This window comes from Hemiscyllium ocellatum, chromosome 38 (assembly GCF_020745735.1).
Source record: "Hemiscyllium ocellatum isolate sHemOce1 chromosome 38, sHemOce1.pat.X.cur, whole genome shotgun sequence".
Classification (NCBI taxonomy): Eukaryota; Metazoa; Chordata; class Chondrichthyes; order Orectolobiformes; family Hemiscylliidae; genus Hemiscyllium; species Hemiscyllium ocellatum.
Genome location: NC_083438.1, coordinates 39371986 through 39387992, shown reverse-complemented (window position 1 = coordinate 39387992; position 16007 = coordinate 39371986). Strand labels below are relative to the sequence as shown.

Genomic DNA, 16007 nt, shown 5'->3' with positions numbered 1-16007 from the left:
GGACTGGAGGGGGTTACAGGAATAGGGAAGGGTTGTAGGGGCTGGAGGGGGTTACAGATGGTGTAGAGTAGCAATGAACGGGAAGGGGTTTGGGTCCACTGGGGCTGTGTAGAGTGAGAGTGAATGGGAAGGTGTTTGGGTCCATTGGGATGGTGTACAGTGGGTGTGAACGGGATGGGGTTTGGGTCCATTGGGACAGTGTAGAGTGGGAGTGAATGGGATGGGGTTTGGGTCCATTGGTGCGGGGTAGAGTGCGAGTGAAGCCCTCCGATGAGTCTTTTTGAGTTGAGGAAGGTTCCTCAGGAATCTCACTCTCTGTTTCTGACTTTGCAGGTGACCCCGTGACCCTCCCACTCCCTGCCTTCCCAGGATGTGCATCATGGCCTTTCCTGCCGCCATCTTGGAGTGGTCTTCCAACTCCCGCTAGCTAGTAACCCCCTGGAACGCCATCAATACCCTCCAACAGTGCCAAGCGAGCAGTGGTTTCTGGAGCCAATCAGAGTGCAGTGTGGGAGGAGGACGTTGGTGGGGTGTGGTATTGCTGAGTGATGCCCCTCTGAAGGGGACGAGCCAGACATTGGGCTGTGACTCCATCAGTTCCTTGTGCCATCACCCTTGGGGCCCGCTGTGAGATACCAATGAAAATACCCACCAGAGTGCGTTTCCTGGCTGTGCTGGGAAGTGCCCAACTGTTGGTCATTCTGTTGGTGTACCGCGAGGGATCACGTCAGAGGGTCAGTGCCATCGTCAGTGCCCTCTGGAAGACAGGGTCAGTGCCCACCACCTCCCAGGCCAACAGCTCGCAGCCCGGAGATATCTACGCCAATCTCAGCCTCACCACCCCCATCGTGGTGGATGAAGACCAGCTCCCGTCCTGTCCATCGGTCTCACCGTACCTCAGTAAGTGGGCAAGGGGTAGGGAGTGACTCGGAACAGAGGGGGCACATGGGGTGGTATAGGGGTTAGAGAGATAGGGAGGGGATGGAGGGGATGGAGGGGGTTACAGAGATAGGGAGGGGGTGTAGGGGCTGGAGGGGGTTACAGAGACAGGAAGGGTGTGCAGGGGCTGGAGGAGGTGAGAGAGTTAGGGAGGGGTGGAGGGATTTAAACTGGGAGGTGTTAAATTGACGGAAGCGATCAGTAAAGATTTTGTCCTGTAGGATTGGTATTCCATGTCCTGACAGATGGAAGATAGAGGGAATGAACGGGAAGGGGTTTGGGTCCGTTGGGACAGTGCAGAGTGGGAATGAATGGGAAGGGGTTGGGATCCTTTGGAATGCTGTAGATTGGGAGTGAACAGGAAGGGATCTGGGTCCACTGGGACGGTGCAGAGTGGGTGTGAATGGGAAGGGGATTGAGTCCATTGGGATGGTGTAGAGTGGGAGTGAACGAGAAGGGGTCTGGGTCCATAGGGGTGGTGTAGAGTGAGTGTGAACAGGAAGGGGTCTGGGTCCATTGGGATGGTGTAGAGTGGGAGTGAACAGGAAGGGGTCTGGGTCCATTGGGACGGTGTAGAGTGGGAGTGAACAGGAAGGGGTCTGGGTCCATTGGGACAGTGTAGAGTGGGAGTGAACAGGAAGGGGTCTGGGTCCATTGGGATGGTGTAGAGAGGGAGTGAACAGGAAGGGGTCTGGGTCCATTGGGGGATGTGGAGTGGATGGGCTCTGTTTTGATTGTGTTGCCCTGTGGATGGTGGTGGGATGAATGTGGTGGATGTGACGTGCCTGGGTTTACAGAGAGCATCAGCTAAAGTTCCACACGACAGACATTGTGGGGAAATGATAGCTCCCAGACTGACAGTGGGACAGGGACCGGGACAAAGTGGAATTGGTTTGGTGGGGGAGGGGTTCTGAGGGTCAGCATTGGGGCGTGTGGGTGTGTGTGTACGCATGTTCAGGGGTGTGTGTGGGTGTGTGTGTACGCACGTTCAGGGGTGTGTGCGTGTGGGTGTGTGCGCGCGCGTGTTGTTGTTTGTGCCGGCATGCATGTGGGTGTGTGTCAGTGTGGGGATGTGTCAGTGTAAGTGTGTGTCAGTGTAAGTGTGTGTGGGTGCGTGTCCATGTGGGGGGGTATGTGAGTGCGTGTGTGTGTGTGAGTGCGTCAGGGTGTGTGGGTGTGTGTCAGTGTGAGTGTGTGTCAGTGTGAGTGTGTGTCAGTGAGAGTGTGTGTGGGTGTGTGTCAGTGTGTGTGTGTCCATGTCTGTGTTTGCCCGTGTGGGGGTGTGTCCGTGTGAGTGTGAGTACGTACGTGTGTGTGTCTGAGTGTGTCTGTGTGGGGGTGGGTGTCTGTGTGGCGGGGGGTGTCTGTGTGTGGAGGGGGTGTCTGTGTGTGGGGGGGGGGTGTCTGTGTGTGTGTGCGTGTCCATGTGGATGTGTTGGTGGGAGTGTGTGTGTGTGCGCGCGCGTGCGTGTGTGTGTGGGTGGGAGTGTGTGTGTGCACGCGTGCGTGTGTGTGTGGGGGTGGGAGAATGTGTGGGGGGGTGTGGGCGGGAGAGTGTGGGGGTGGGAGAGTGTGAGGGTGTGTGGGTGAGTGGGGCGGGTGTGGGTGGGTGAGTGTGGGGGTGAGTGGGGGTGTGTGGGTGGGTGTGTGTGTGTGTGTGTGTGTGGGAGAGTGTGAGGGTGTGTGGGTGAATGGGGGGTGTGGGTGGGTGAGTGTGGGGGTGTGTGGGTGTGTGTGTGTGGGAGAGTGAGGGAGAGTGAGGGGGAGTGAGGGGGAGTGAGGGGGAGTGAGGGGGAGTGTGGGGGTGAGAGCGTGGGTGGAGTGCGTGGGGGGGAGTGCGTGTGGGGGAGTGCATGGGGGAGTGCGTGGGGGAGTGCGTGGATGGGGGTGAGTGTGTGTGGGTGTATGTGTGAGTGGGGGTGAGTGTGTGGTTGTGTGTGAGAGTGTGGGGTGTGTGGGTGGGAGAGAGAGAGTGTGTGTGTGTGTGTGTGTGAGAGAGAGTGTGTGTGTGTGTTGGTGGGTGGAGGTGGGTGGGAGAGTGTGTGAGAGAGTGTGTGTGTGTGTGTGTGTGTGAGTGAGAGAGTGTGTGTGTGTTGGTGGGTGGGGGTGGGTGGGAGAGTGTGTGTGAGTGTGGGTGTGTGTGTGAGTGTGGGTGTGTGTGTGTGTGTGGGTGAGTGTGTGAGAGTGTGGGGTGTGTGGGTGGGAGAGTGTGTGAGAGTGTGTAGGTGTGTTGGAGGGTGTGGGTGAGTGTGGGTGTATGTGTGTGGGTGTGGCTGGGTGTGTGGGGGTTGTGTTGGTGGGTGTGAGTGTGGGGATGTGTTGGTGGGAGAGTGTGTGGGTGGGGGTGAGTATGGGTGTGTGAGTGTGTGGGTGTGTGTGTGTGGGTGTGTGTGTGGGTGTGTGTGAGAGTGTGTGAGTGTGTGTGTGAGCGTGAGTGTGTGTGTATGAGTGTTGATGTGTGTGGGTGTGTGTGAGAGTGTGGTGGTGTGTGTGTGTGTGAGTGTGGGTGGGTGGGGGTGAGTGTGAGTGTGGGGGGTGTGTGGGTGGGGGTGAGTGTGAGTGTGGGGGGTGTGTGTGGGTGTGTGTGTGTGTGTATGAGTGTGGGGGGTGTGTGGGTGGGTGGGGGTGAGTGTGAGAGTGTGGGGGGGTGTGGGTGTGTGTGTGTGAGTGTGAGAGTGTGGGGGGTGTGCTGGTGGGGTGTGTGTGTGTGGGGGTGTGTGTGGGTGGGTGGGGGTTGTTCTGAAAGTCCAAGCGTGTTGTGTAGGACAGCAGTGACCCTCCTGGGTAATGAGCAGAGACTGTGTTGAGTACGGTCCCGAGGGTGGGGGGTGGAGTAGACAGTGAGGGAGGGTCTCTGGGAATACAGAGAGATCCTGAGGGACCGGGCCGGTGAGCTGAGGAATGGCAGACGGTGTCTAATTCCAGGAAATGTTGGGTGTAGACGGAGTGGGGGAGAGGGGTGACAGGTTCCAGAGTGGGTCTAACCCCCTGTCCCCATTCCCCGGTAGGTGGTCCGATCCGTGTCACGTTCCCAAAGGATCTGTCCTTGGAAGAGGTGAGGAAGAGGAACCCCATGGTGCTGGCCGGGGGGTGGTACAAACCCCCAGACTGCGAGTCGAAGCACAGTACGGCAGTGTTGGTCCCTCACCGACACCGGGAGCAGCATCTGAAATACCTTCTGTATTACCTCCACCCCATGTTACAGAAACAGCAGCTCCAGTACCGCATCTACATCATCCACCAGGTGGGGGCGCACCGGGACCCGGGGGCAGGGAGTGGGGGGGGGCGCACGGACAGGGTCACGGGGAGGTGTTTCAGGGTCTGTAGGGGATGGTTGTAAACAGAGCTCGGGCCGTGGGAAGGTACCGGGAGGGAGGGAGGGGAACGGTGTGGTGGGTGGGATACCAACCTGCTGCAAGACCCTCCCCAGGTGCCCCCCGTTCAGGGGCTGACCCCACTCCCTGTCTCCGTCTCTCTCTCTCTCTCTCACTCACGCTCTCGCTGTTTCTTTCTCTCCCTCGCTCTCCCCTGTTTCTCCCCACCCCGATATTTCTCTCGCTCTGAGGTCTCTCCCTCCTGTCTGTGAGGTGGGGCTCGGGACGGTAGGGTGAGGGTGATCACTGAGTCGGGAGGTTTGATCAGACTTCACTGTCTCACTGATTCCCTCTGTCTCGCTCTCTCTGTCTCGCTCACTCTAAGTCTCTCTCTCTCTCACACTCTCTGTCTCTCCCTCTGTCTCTCTCTCTGTCACTACCTTTCTGTCGCTCTCTCCCACTCTCTCTCTCCCACTCTCTCTCTCCCTCTGTCTCGCTCCCTCTGTCTCTCTCTCCCTCTCTGTCACACTCTCCCATTCTGTCTCTCCCTCTGTCTCTCTCTCTCTCTCTCTCTCTCTCTCCCCCTGTCTCTCCCCCCGACACATTCCCTCTCTCCCTGTCCCCCTCCCTGTCACATTCCCTCTCTCCCTGTCACATTCCCTCTCTCCCCCCGTCACATTCCCTCTCTCCCTGTCACATTCCCTGTCACATTCCCTCTCTCCCCCCGTCACATTCCCTCTCTCCCCCCATCCCATTCCCTCTCCCTCCCCCCTGTCACATTCCCTCTCTCCCTGTCACATTCCTTCTCTCCCCCCGTCACATTCCCTCTCTCCCCCCTGTCACATTCCCTCTCTCCCCCCGTCACATTCCCTCTCTCCCCCTGTCACATTCCCTCTCTCCCCCCGTCACATTCCCTCTCTCCCCCTGTCACATTCCCTCTCTCCCCCCGTCACATTCCCTCTCTCCCCCCTGTCACATTCCCTCTCTCTCTGTCCCCCTCCCCATCACATTCCCTCTCTCCTCCCTGTCACATTCCCTCTCTACCCCCTGTCACATTCCCTCTCTCCCCCCGTCACATTCCCTCTCTCCCCCCGTCCCTGACACATTCCCTCTCTCTCTCTCTCTGACACATTCCCTCTCTCCCCCCCGTCACATTCCCTCTCTACCCCTGTCACATTCCCTCTCTTCCCCCTGTCACATTCCCGCTCTCCCCCTGTCACATTCCCTCTCTCCCCCCATGTCACATTCCCTCTCTCCCCCCGTCACATTCCCTCTCTCCCCCTGTCACATTCCCTCTCTCCCCCCATGTCACATTCCCTCACTCCCCCCATGTCACATTCCCTCTCTCGCCCCTGTCACATTCCCTCTCTCCCCCAGGCTGGGAACACTACCTTTAACAGAGCAAAGTTATACAACGTGGGCTTTAAGGAGGCGATGAAGGACACAGACTGGGAATGTCTGTACTTTCACGATGTGGATCTTATCCCTGAGGATGATCGCAACCTCTACACGTGTGAGAAAAATCCCAAACACGCCTCTGAATCTCTGGACACATTCGGATATAAGTAAGGAGGGAGTGGGCACTGTCAGAGGGTCAGTGCTGAGGGAGTGGGCACTGTCGGAGGGTCAGTGCTGAGGCAGTGCCGCACTGTCGGAGGGTCAGTGCTGAGGCAGTGCCGCACTGTCGGAGGGTCAGTGCTGAGGCAGTGGGCACTGTTGGAGGGTCAGTGCTGAGGGAGTGCCGCACTGTCAGAGGGTCAGTGCTGAGTGGGCACTGTCAGAGGGTCAGTGCTGAGGGAGTGGGCACTGTTGGAGGGTCAGTGCTGAGGGAGTGCCGCACTGTCGGAGGGTCAGTGCTGAGGGAGTGGGCACTGTCAGAGGGTCAGTGCTGAGGGAGTGGGCACTGTCAGGGGATCAGTGCTGAGGGAGTGCCGCACTGTCGGAGGGTCAGTGCTGAGGGAGTGGGCACTGTCGGAGGGTCAGTGCTGAGGGAGTGGGCACTGTCACAGGGTCAGTGCTGAGGGAGTGGGCACTGTCGGAGGGTCAGTGCTGAGGGAGTGGGCACTGTCAGAGGGTCAGTGCTGAGGCAGTGGGCACTGTTGGAGGGTCAGTGCTGAGGGAGTGGGCACTGTCGGAGGGTCAGTGCTGAGGGAGTGCCGCACTGTCGGAGGGTCAGTGCTGAGGGAGTGCCGCACTGTAAGAGGGTCAGTGCTGAGGGAGTGCTGCACTGTCGGAGGGTCAGTGCTGAGGGAGTGGGCACTGTTGGAGGGTCAGTGCTGAGGGAGTGGGCACTGTCGGAGGGTCAGTGCTGAGGGAGTGTCGCACTGTCGGAGGGTCAGTGCTGAGGGAGTTAGCACTGTAAGAGGGTCAGTGCTGAGAGAGTGCCGCACCATTGGAGGGACAGTGCTGAGGCAGTGGACACTGTCGGAGGGTCAGTGCTGAGGGAGGGGGCACTGTCGGAGGGTCAGTGCTGAGGGAGTGGGCACTGTCGGAGGGTCAGTGCTGAGGGAATGGGCACAGTCGGAGGGTCAGTGCTGGGGGAGTGGGCACTGTCGGAGGGTCAGTGCTGAGGGAATGGGCACTGTCGTAGGGTCAGTGCTGAGGGAGTGGGCACTGTTGGAGGGTCAATGCTGAGGGAGTGCTGCACTGTCGGAGGGTCAGTGCTGAGGGAGTGCCGCACTGTCGGAGGGTCAGCGGTTAGAGTTCCCTGTGATGGAGCCAGTCACTGCTGTTTTGTTTATAATCTGCAGAGTAGTGTTCCCGAACTGCTTTGGAGGAGTTTCGGCGTTTACCCCTGACCAGTTCATGAAGGTCAACGGCTTCCCCAATAACTACTGGGGATGGGGCGGAGAGGATGATGACCTCATTAACAGGTACGGGGTTTCCATCTGAACTCCCAATGAGACGAGATCTCATTACATGATGGGGCAGGCTCGATGGACTGAATGGCCTCACTCTGTTCCACGTTGTCATCTCGCCTTCATTGTAACTCCACAGACTGACCTGGGAGCAATGGAACACACAAACTCCCCCAACCCCATCTCACTAAAATGACTGAACATCCTCTGTACAGACAGAACCATCGCTCGTGGGTCCGATCTGAACTGGATAGAAACATCCGGAACCTGAAACTATGTCCCAGAGAGGATTCACGTTCACTCAGAACTTCATCACCCTGGGAGAAGCTGCAGCATTGTCTCAGTTAGACCCACCCTCGGAGCACCGTGCACAGTTCCAGTCTCCGTATCCCTCAGTCAGACCCACACTCGGAGCACCGTGCACAGTTCCAGTCTCCGTATCCCTCAGTCAGACCCACACTCGGAGCACCGTGCACAGTTCCAGTCTCCGTATCCCTCAGTCAGACCCACACTCGGAGCACCGTGCACAGTTCCAGTCTCCGTATCCCTCAGTCAGACCCACACTCGGAGCACCGTGCACAGTTCCAGTCTCTGTATCCCTCAGTCAGACCCACATTCGGAGCACTGTCCACAGTTCCAGTCTCCGTATCCCTCAGTCAGACCAACACTCGGAGCACCATGCACAGTTCCAGTCTCCGTATTCCAATAATGATCTGGGGGGGGATTTTGGATAAACACATGATGCTGATGGGAGAGGGGAGGGGAGAAGATGGTGGAGGGGTGGGGCAGGAATTCCGAGATGGGTCAGGGAATGATCCGGCGCTGTGTTCCGTCTCTTTCCAGGGTCTGGCTGAGCGGGATGTCGGTATTCCGGACTGCTCTGCACCTGGCCCGTTACAAGATGGTTAAACACTCACGTGACAAGGGGAATGAGGAAAATCCCAAAAGGTATCCGGGTATTCCCAGTGTCTCAGGGGGTGGAAGGTGGAATAAGGGCTATCCCAGTCCTCAGCCATGGGGCGCGTGGACTCAGGACCCCTGCTCTGGTTACAATGGTCTCTGATTGATCGGAGCTGGAAGGTTAGTGAGGAATGTTCTCCAATCGAAGCGGGAAGGTTAGTGAGGAATGTTCCCCGATCGGAGCGGGAAGATTAGTGAGGAATGTTCCCTGATCGGAGCGGGAAGGTGAGTGAGGAATGTTCCCCGATCGGAGCGGGAAGATTAGTGAGGAATGTTCCCTGATCGGAGCGGGAAGGTTAGTGAGGAATGTTCCCCGATCGGAGCGGGAAGATTAGTGAGGAATGTTCCCCGATCAGAGCGGGAATGTTAGTGAGGAATGTTCCCTGATCGGAGCGGGAATGTCAGTGGGGAATTTATATCCTGCTGTATCCCTTGACAGCCTTCCTCACTGTCCCTAACTCCCCCAATGTCCGTGATCTCTGTAAACGTATTAATCAGGCCCCTGACATTATCATCCAGATTATTTCTCTCTGTCTCAGTGACCACAGGGATCCCAGCACGGATCCCTATGGAACATCACTGGACACAGACCCCCCCAGTTACACACACACCCCCCCCTCCACACCCACGCTCTGTGTTCTGTGACCAAGTTAATTGGATGAGGGGGGAGGGGGGAACAGTCTAACATCAGGGGTGACAATTCTAACGGGGAGTGGGGCAGGAGCAGGGACAGCTGGGGTTGGGGGTGTCTCACTGTCTCATTTCTGAAGGCTTCCCATTTTCCAGCCGTCCCTTTACCTGCGAACATCTGCCTCCAATCAGCTTTTGAAAGTTCCTGCCTAATACCATCAAAATTGGCCTTTCTCCAATTTAGAACTTCAACTTTTAGATCTGGTCTATCCTTTTCCATCACGATTTTAAAACTAACAGAATTACGGTCGCTGGCCCCAAAGTGCTCCCCCACTGACACCTCAGTCACCTGCCCTGCCTTATTTCCCAAGAGTAGGTCAAGTTTTACACCTTCTCTAGTAGGTACATCCACATTCCTGAATTTCCCTCTGACTACTAGGGGGTCAATGATACAATCCCAATAAGGTGATCATCTCTTTCTCATTTCTCAGCTCCACCCAAATAATTTCCCTGGATGTATTTCTGGGAATATCCTCCCTCAGCACAGCTGTAATGCTATCCCTGATCAAAAATGCCACCCCCCGCTCCTCTCTTGCCTCCCTTTCTATCCTTCCCATGGCATTTGTATCCTGGAACATTAAGCTGCCAGTCCTGCCCATCCCTGAGCCGCGTATCTGTAATTGCTATGATATCCCAGTCCCATGTTCCGAACAATGCCCTGAGTTCATCTGCCTTCGCTGTTAGGCCCCTTACATTGAAATAAATGCAGTTTAATTTATTAGCCCTACCTTGTCCCTGCCTGCCCTGACTGTTTGACTCACTTCTGTTCTCAGCTGTACCCGTCTCAGATTGATCTCTTTCCTCACTATCTCCCTGGGTCCCACCCCCCTCCTTACTCGTTTAAATCCTCCCAAGCAGTTCTAGCAAATTTCCCTGCCAGTCTCTTAGTCCCTTTCCAATTTAGGTGCAAGCCATCCTTCTTGTACAGGTCACTTCTACCCCAAAAGAGATTCCAATGATTCAAAAATGTGAATCCTTCTCCCATACACCAGCTCCTCAGCCATGCATTCATCTGCTCTATCCGCCTATTCCTGCCCTCACTAGCTCGTAGCACTGGGAGTAATCCAGATATTACTACTCTCGAGGACCTCCTTTTTAAATTCCTGCCTAATCTCCCTTCAGAATCTCAACCTTTTCCCTTCCTATATCGTTGGTTCCAATGTGGACACTGACCTCCTGCTGGCCCCTCTCCCCGTGAGAACATTCTGCACCCTCTCTGAGACATCCTTGATCCTGGCACCAGGGAAACAACACACCATTCTGCTTTTTCTCTGCTGGCCACAGAAACATCTGTCTGTACCTCGAACGAGAGGGTCCCCTATTAGTTAGTGGGATAGGGAAGTAGGGAGGGGATAGCGGTATGGGGATTGAGATAGAAATGGGGGGGAAGAGAGAGAACTTGGAGAAGAGCCATTGGATGGAGATTGGGATAGAATTGGGGAACAGGGAGATGTGGGGGACTGAAGGAGACATGATGGACTGAATGGCCTGATTTTGTGACAGTTTAATGATGCCCTCCCTCTGCCCCTCCAGATGGAATCTGCTGACCAAGACAAGCAGCACCTGGAAGCAAACTGGGTTGAATAACCTCGATTACGTTCTTCTCTCGAAAGAGTATCTGCCTCTGTACACCAACATCACTGTCGACGTCGGCACTGAGAAAGGAGGGCCCCAGCGAGCCCCGTGACCCATCCTCACCCACCCACTCCCCCTCAGGATTAGGGATGAACCCCTCCCCACTCTCCCCTTCACTACAGCAGCTGTCACACTCAGAAGCCCCACCCTGGCCAGCTGAGGACCTGGACTTTGCAAAGATTGACTTTCTGGTTGTGAATAGGTCTCTTTATTTACTTTTTTGGGACTTTAGGGGCTCGCAAGTTTTCGCTGTGGCCCACCCCCGGTGGACTCTCTAGATCGAAGGGACTCTCTTCTGTTCCCCTTGCCACTTCTGTTCCTACCCACACTCTAAGCGCCACCTCAAGGTACCGCGTGACATGAGCTGACCAGCTATGGAAGGCATCACCAGTGGTACACGTGTGTGTATGTGTGAGTGTGTGAGAGTGTGTGTGTGTGTGTGTGTGTGTGTGTGGGGATGGGGGGGGTAAGTGATGGTTTCCATGTGATTCCAAACCGTCCCCTCCAGGGGGTGCCCTCAGAGTAACACTCCCTGCTGGCAACATGGAGGCATTACAGGAGTGAGAGCCCGGACTCCCTCCCCATCCTTGTCCCATTGGGACGATCACAGGGGGTGGGGGCCACAGTCTTCCCCTCATTCTCTCCCCACCCCCCCAACCCCCGTCACCATGTGCCAACGTGTTTACAAACAGAAACACAAACTGTAATGTCATTATTTGTGATTCTCGGAAAACCCTCCATTAATTTAAAACCGGAAACACGGAAAAGCTGTCTCCTCCGCAATAATCCGTGAAGATCCATGGGGCCAAGAACTCTTTCAACGAAACATTCACAACTTTATTTCTCAAAGTATAACCGAGGATAATTAACTAACCACTATTTACAACCCCTTCCTCTCACCTACCTTTTACAACCAGCAACATGAATTCGACTGGGAAAACACTAGTATCATAGGGAAAGCCAGACAGGGAACAGCCAAGGAATTCCTAGAGGCATGGCATTCATCCACAAACTCCATCAACAGACACATTGACCTGGACCCCATATACAAACCACTACAGCGGACAGCTGAAACTGACACCCGAAAGCGGCAAGGACAGACCACTATAAATACCGGAAGAAACATCAAAGAAGCGCTTCACAGGAGGCTCCGCAGCACTGATGATGTCTCCTAGCCAGGGGACGAAACGTTTGCAACAAAAACTTCCAGCTCGGTGAACAAAACCACAACAACGGACACCCGAGCTTCAAATCTTCACTCAAAGGTTTAGATACAGGATAACAGATAGCCGGGAGTGAGTTACAGACGAGGATCTAATCGAGGGTTTCGGGATGGCTCATATACAGAATGACAGATACCCGGGAGGGGGTTCCAGACTGGAATCTAATCGAGCAGTTCGGGGTGGTTTATATACAGAATAACAGATACCCCGGGAGGGAGTTACAGACTGGAATCTAATTGAGGGGTTCGGGGTGGTTTATATACAGAATAACAGATACCCCGGAAGGGAGTTACAGACTGGAATCTATTCGAGGGGTACAGCGTGGTTTATATACAGAATAACAGATACCCAGGAGGGAGTTACAGACTAGAATCTAATCGAGGGGATTGTGGTGGTTTATATACAGAATAACAGTTACCCGGGATGGAGTTACAGATTGGGATCTAATCGAGGGGTTCGGGGTGGTTTATATACAGAATAACAGATACCTTGGGAAGGAGTTATAGACTGGAATCTAGTCGAGGGGATCAGAGTGGTTTATATACAGAATAACAGGCACCCGGGAGGGAGTTACAGACTGGAATCTAATCGAGGGGTTCGGGGGGCGTTTATATACAGAATAACAGATACCTGGGAGGGAGTTACAGACTGGAATCTAATCGAGGGGTTCAGAGTGGTTTATATACAGAATAACAGACACCGGGGATGGAGTTACAAGATTGGGGTCTAATCGAGAGGTTCAGGGTGTTTTGTATACAGAAAACAGATACCCAGGAGGGAGTTACAGACTGGAATCTAATCGAGGGGTTCAGGGTGGTTTATATACAGAATGACAGATACCAGGGAGGGAGTTACAGACTAGAATCTAGTCGAGGGGTTCGGGGTGTTTTATATACAGAATAACAGATACCCCGGGAGTGCGTTACAGACTGGAATCTAATTGAGGGGATCGGGTTGGCTTATATACAGAATAACAGATACCATGGAGGCAGTTACAGACTAGAATCTAATCGAGGGTATCGGGGTGGTTTATATACAGAATAACAGATACCATAGAGGGAGTTACAGACTAGAACCTTATCGAGGGGATCGGGGTGGATTATATACAGAATAACACATACCCGGGAGGGAGTTACAGACTGGAATCTAATCGAGGGGTTCAGGGTGTTTTGTGTATACAATAACAGATACCCCGGGATGGAGTGACAGATTAGGATCTATTCGAGGGGTTCGGGGTGGTTTATATACAGAATAACAGATACCTTGGGAAGGAGTTATAGACTGGAATCTAGTCGAGGGGATCAGAGTGGTTTATATACAGAATAACAGATACCCGGATGGGAGTTACAGACTAGACACTAATCGAGAGTTTCGGGAGTCGTTTATATACAGAATCACAGATATCCGGGAGTGAGTTACAGACGAGGATCTAATCGAGGGTTTCGGGATGGCTTATATACAGAATGACAGATACCCGGGAAGGAGTTACAGACTAGGATCTAGTCGAGGGGTTCGGGGTGTTTTATATACAGAATAACAGATACCCCTGGAGGGCGTTACAGACTGGAATCTAATTGAGGGGATCGGGTTGGCTCATATACAGAATAACAGATAACCCAGTAGGGAGTTACAGACTAGGATCTTATCGAGGGGTTCGGAATGGTTTATATACAGAATAACAGATACTCAGGAGGAGTTACAGACTGGAATCTAATCGAGGGATTCGGGATGGTTTATGTACAGAATAACAGATACCCCAGGAGGGAGTTACAGACTAGGATCTTATCGAGGGGTTCGGAATGGTTTACATACAGAATAACAGATACTCAGGAGGAGTTACAGACTGGAATCTAATCGAGGGTTTCGGGGTGGTTTATGTACAGAATAACAGATACCATGGAGGCAGTTACAGACTAGAATCTAATCAAGGGTTTTGGGGTGGTTTATATACAGAATAACAGATACCATAGAGGGAGTTACAGACTAGAACCTAATCAAGGGGATCGGGGTGGTTTATATACAGAATAACAGATACCCGGGAGGGAGTTACAGATTAGGATCTATTCGAGGGGTTTGGGGTGGTTTATATACAGAATAACAGATACCCGGATGGGAGTTACAGACTAGACTCTAATCGAGAGTTTCGGGAGTCGTTTATATACAGAATAACAGATATCCGGGAGTGAGTTACAGACGAGGATCTAATCGAGGGTTTTGGGATGGCTGATATACAGAATGACAGATAACCGGGAGGGAGTTACAGACAGGAATCTAATCGAGGGGTTCAGGGTGGTTTATATACAAAATAACAGATACCCCGGGGAGGAGTAACAGACTGGAATCTAACCGAAGGGTACTGGGTGGTTTATATACAGAATAACACTTACCCCGGGAGGGAGTTACAGACTGGAATCTAATCGAAGGGTACAGGGAGGTTTATATACAGAAGAACAGACACCCGGGAGAGAGTTACAGACTGGAATCGAATCGAGAGTTTCGGGAGTCGTTTATATACAGAATAACAGATACCCGGGATTGAGTTACAGACGAGGATCTAATCGAGGGTTTCGGGATGGTTTATATACAGAATAACAGTTACCCGGGATGGAGTTACAGATTGGAATCTTATCGAGAGGTTCAGGGTGGTTTATATACAGAATAACAGATGCCCGGAAGGGAGTTACAGACTGGAATCTAATCGAGGGGTTTGGGGTGGTTTATATACAGAATAACAGATACCCCAGGAGGGAGTTACAGATTGGGATCTTATCGACGGGTTCGGAATGTTTTATATACAGAATAACAGATACTCAGGAGGGAATTACAGACTGGAATCTAATCGAGGGTTTCGGGGTGGTTTATATACAGAAGAACAGACACCCGGGAGGGAGATACAGACTGGAATCCAATTGAGAGGATCAGCGTGGTTTATATACAGAATAACAGATACCCCAGGAGGGAGTTACAGACTAGAATCTAATCGAGGGGTTCAGAGTGGTTTATATACACAATAACAGATACTCACGAGGGAGTTACAGACTGGAATTTAATTGAGGGTTTCGGGGTGGTGGTTTATATACAGAATAACAGATACCCCGGGAGGGAGTTACAGATTGGGATCTATTCGAGGGGTTTGGGGTGGTTTATATACAGAATAACAGATACCCAGATGGGAGTTACAGACTAGAATCTAATCGAGAGTTTCGGGAGTCTTTTATATACAGAATAACAGATATCCGGGAGTGAGTTCCAGACGAGGATCTAATCGAGGGTTTCGGGATGGCTTATATACAGAATGACAGATACCCGGGAGGGAGTTACAGACAGGAATCTAATCGAGGGGTTCAGGGTGGTTTATATACAGAAGAATAGACACCCGGGAGGGAGTTACAGACTGGAATCTAATCGAGGGTATCGTGGTGATTTATATACAGAATGACAGATACCCCGGGAGGGGGTTACAGACTGGAATCTAATCGAGGGGTTCGGGGTGGTTTATATACAGAATAACAGATACCCCAGGAGGGAGTTACAGACTGGAATCTAATCGAGGGGCTGGGGGTGGTTTATATACAGAATAACAGATACCCCAGGAGGGAGTTACAGACTGGAGTCTAATCGAGGGGTTCGGAATGGTTTATATACAGAATAACAGATACTCAGGAGGGAGTTACAGACTGGAATCAAATCGAGGGTTTCAGGGTGGTTTATATACAGAATAACAGATACCCAGATGGGAGTTACAGACTGGAATCTAATCGAGGGGTTCGGGGTGGTTTGTATACAGAATAACAGATACCCAGATGGGAGTTACAGACTAGAATCTAATCGAGAGTTTCGGGAGTCGTTTATATACAGAATAACAGATATCCGGGAGTGAGTTACAGACGAGGATCTAATCGAGGGTTTCGGGATGGCTTATATACAGAATGACAGATACCCGGGAGGGAGTTACAGACTGGAATCTAATCGAGGGGTTCAGAATGGTTTATATACAGAATAACAGATACTCAGGAGGGAGTTACAGACTGGAATCTAATTGAAGGTTTCGGGGTGGTTTATATACAGAATAACAGATACCATGGAGGGAGTTGCAGACTAGAATCTAATCGAGCGGTTCGGGGTGGTTTAAATACAGAATAACAGTTCCCTTGGGAGGGAGTTACAGACTGGAATCTAATCGAGGGGATCGGGGTGGTTCATATACAGAATAACAGATACCCGGGATGGAGTTACAGATTGGGATCTATTCGAGGGGTTTGGGGTGGTTTATATACAGAATAACACATACCCTGGGAGGGAGTTACAGACTGGAATCTAATCGAGGGGTTCAGGGTGGTTTATATACAGAATAACAAATACCCGGGATGGAGCTACAGACTAGAATC

At 52.7% G+C, this 16007-nt stretch overlaps 1 protein-coding gene across 1 annotated transcript; it reads left to right on the top strand.

The window, feature by feature from the left end:
* Nucleotides 1-638: 638 nt before the first annotated feature.
* Nucleotides 639-10448, top strand: LOC132834006 (beta-1,4-galactosyltransferase 3-like). The gene is made up of 6 exons (XM_060852718.1): nt 639-900; nt 3948-4183; nt 5631-5818; nt 7004-7126; nt 7955-8059; nt 10295-10448. The coding sequence occupies exons 1-6, from the start codon at nt 639-641 to the stop codon at nt 10446-10448; spliced, it is 1068 nt and encodes a 355-aa protein (XP_060708701.1).
* Nucleotides 10449-16007: the final 5559 nt, after the last annotated feature.

Excerpts from the sequence above, each read along its gene's own strand:
- LOC132834006 (XM_060852718.1), top strand. The coding sequence starts at position 639 with ATGAAAATACCCACCAGAGTGCGTTTCCTGGCTGTGCTGGGAAGTGCC. Across the intron at positions 5,819-7,003 it reads CTGGACACATTCGGATATAA|AGTAGTGTTCCCGAACTGCT; the intron begins GTAAGGAGGGAG and ends TATAATCTGCAG. Across the intron at positions 8,060-10,294 it reads AATGAGGAAAATCCCAAAAG|ATGGAATCTGCTGACCAAGA; the intron begins GTATCCGGGTAT and ends CTGCCCCTCCAG.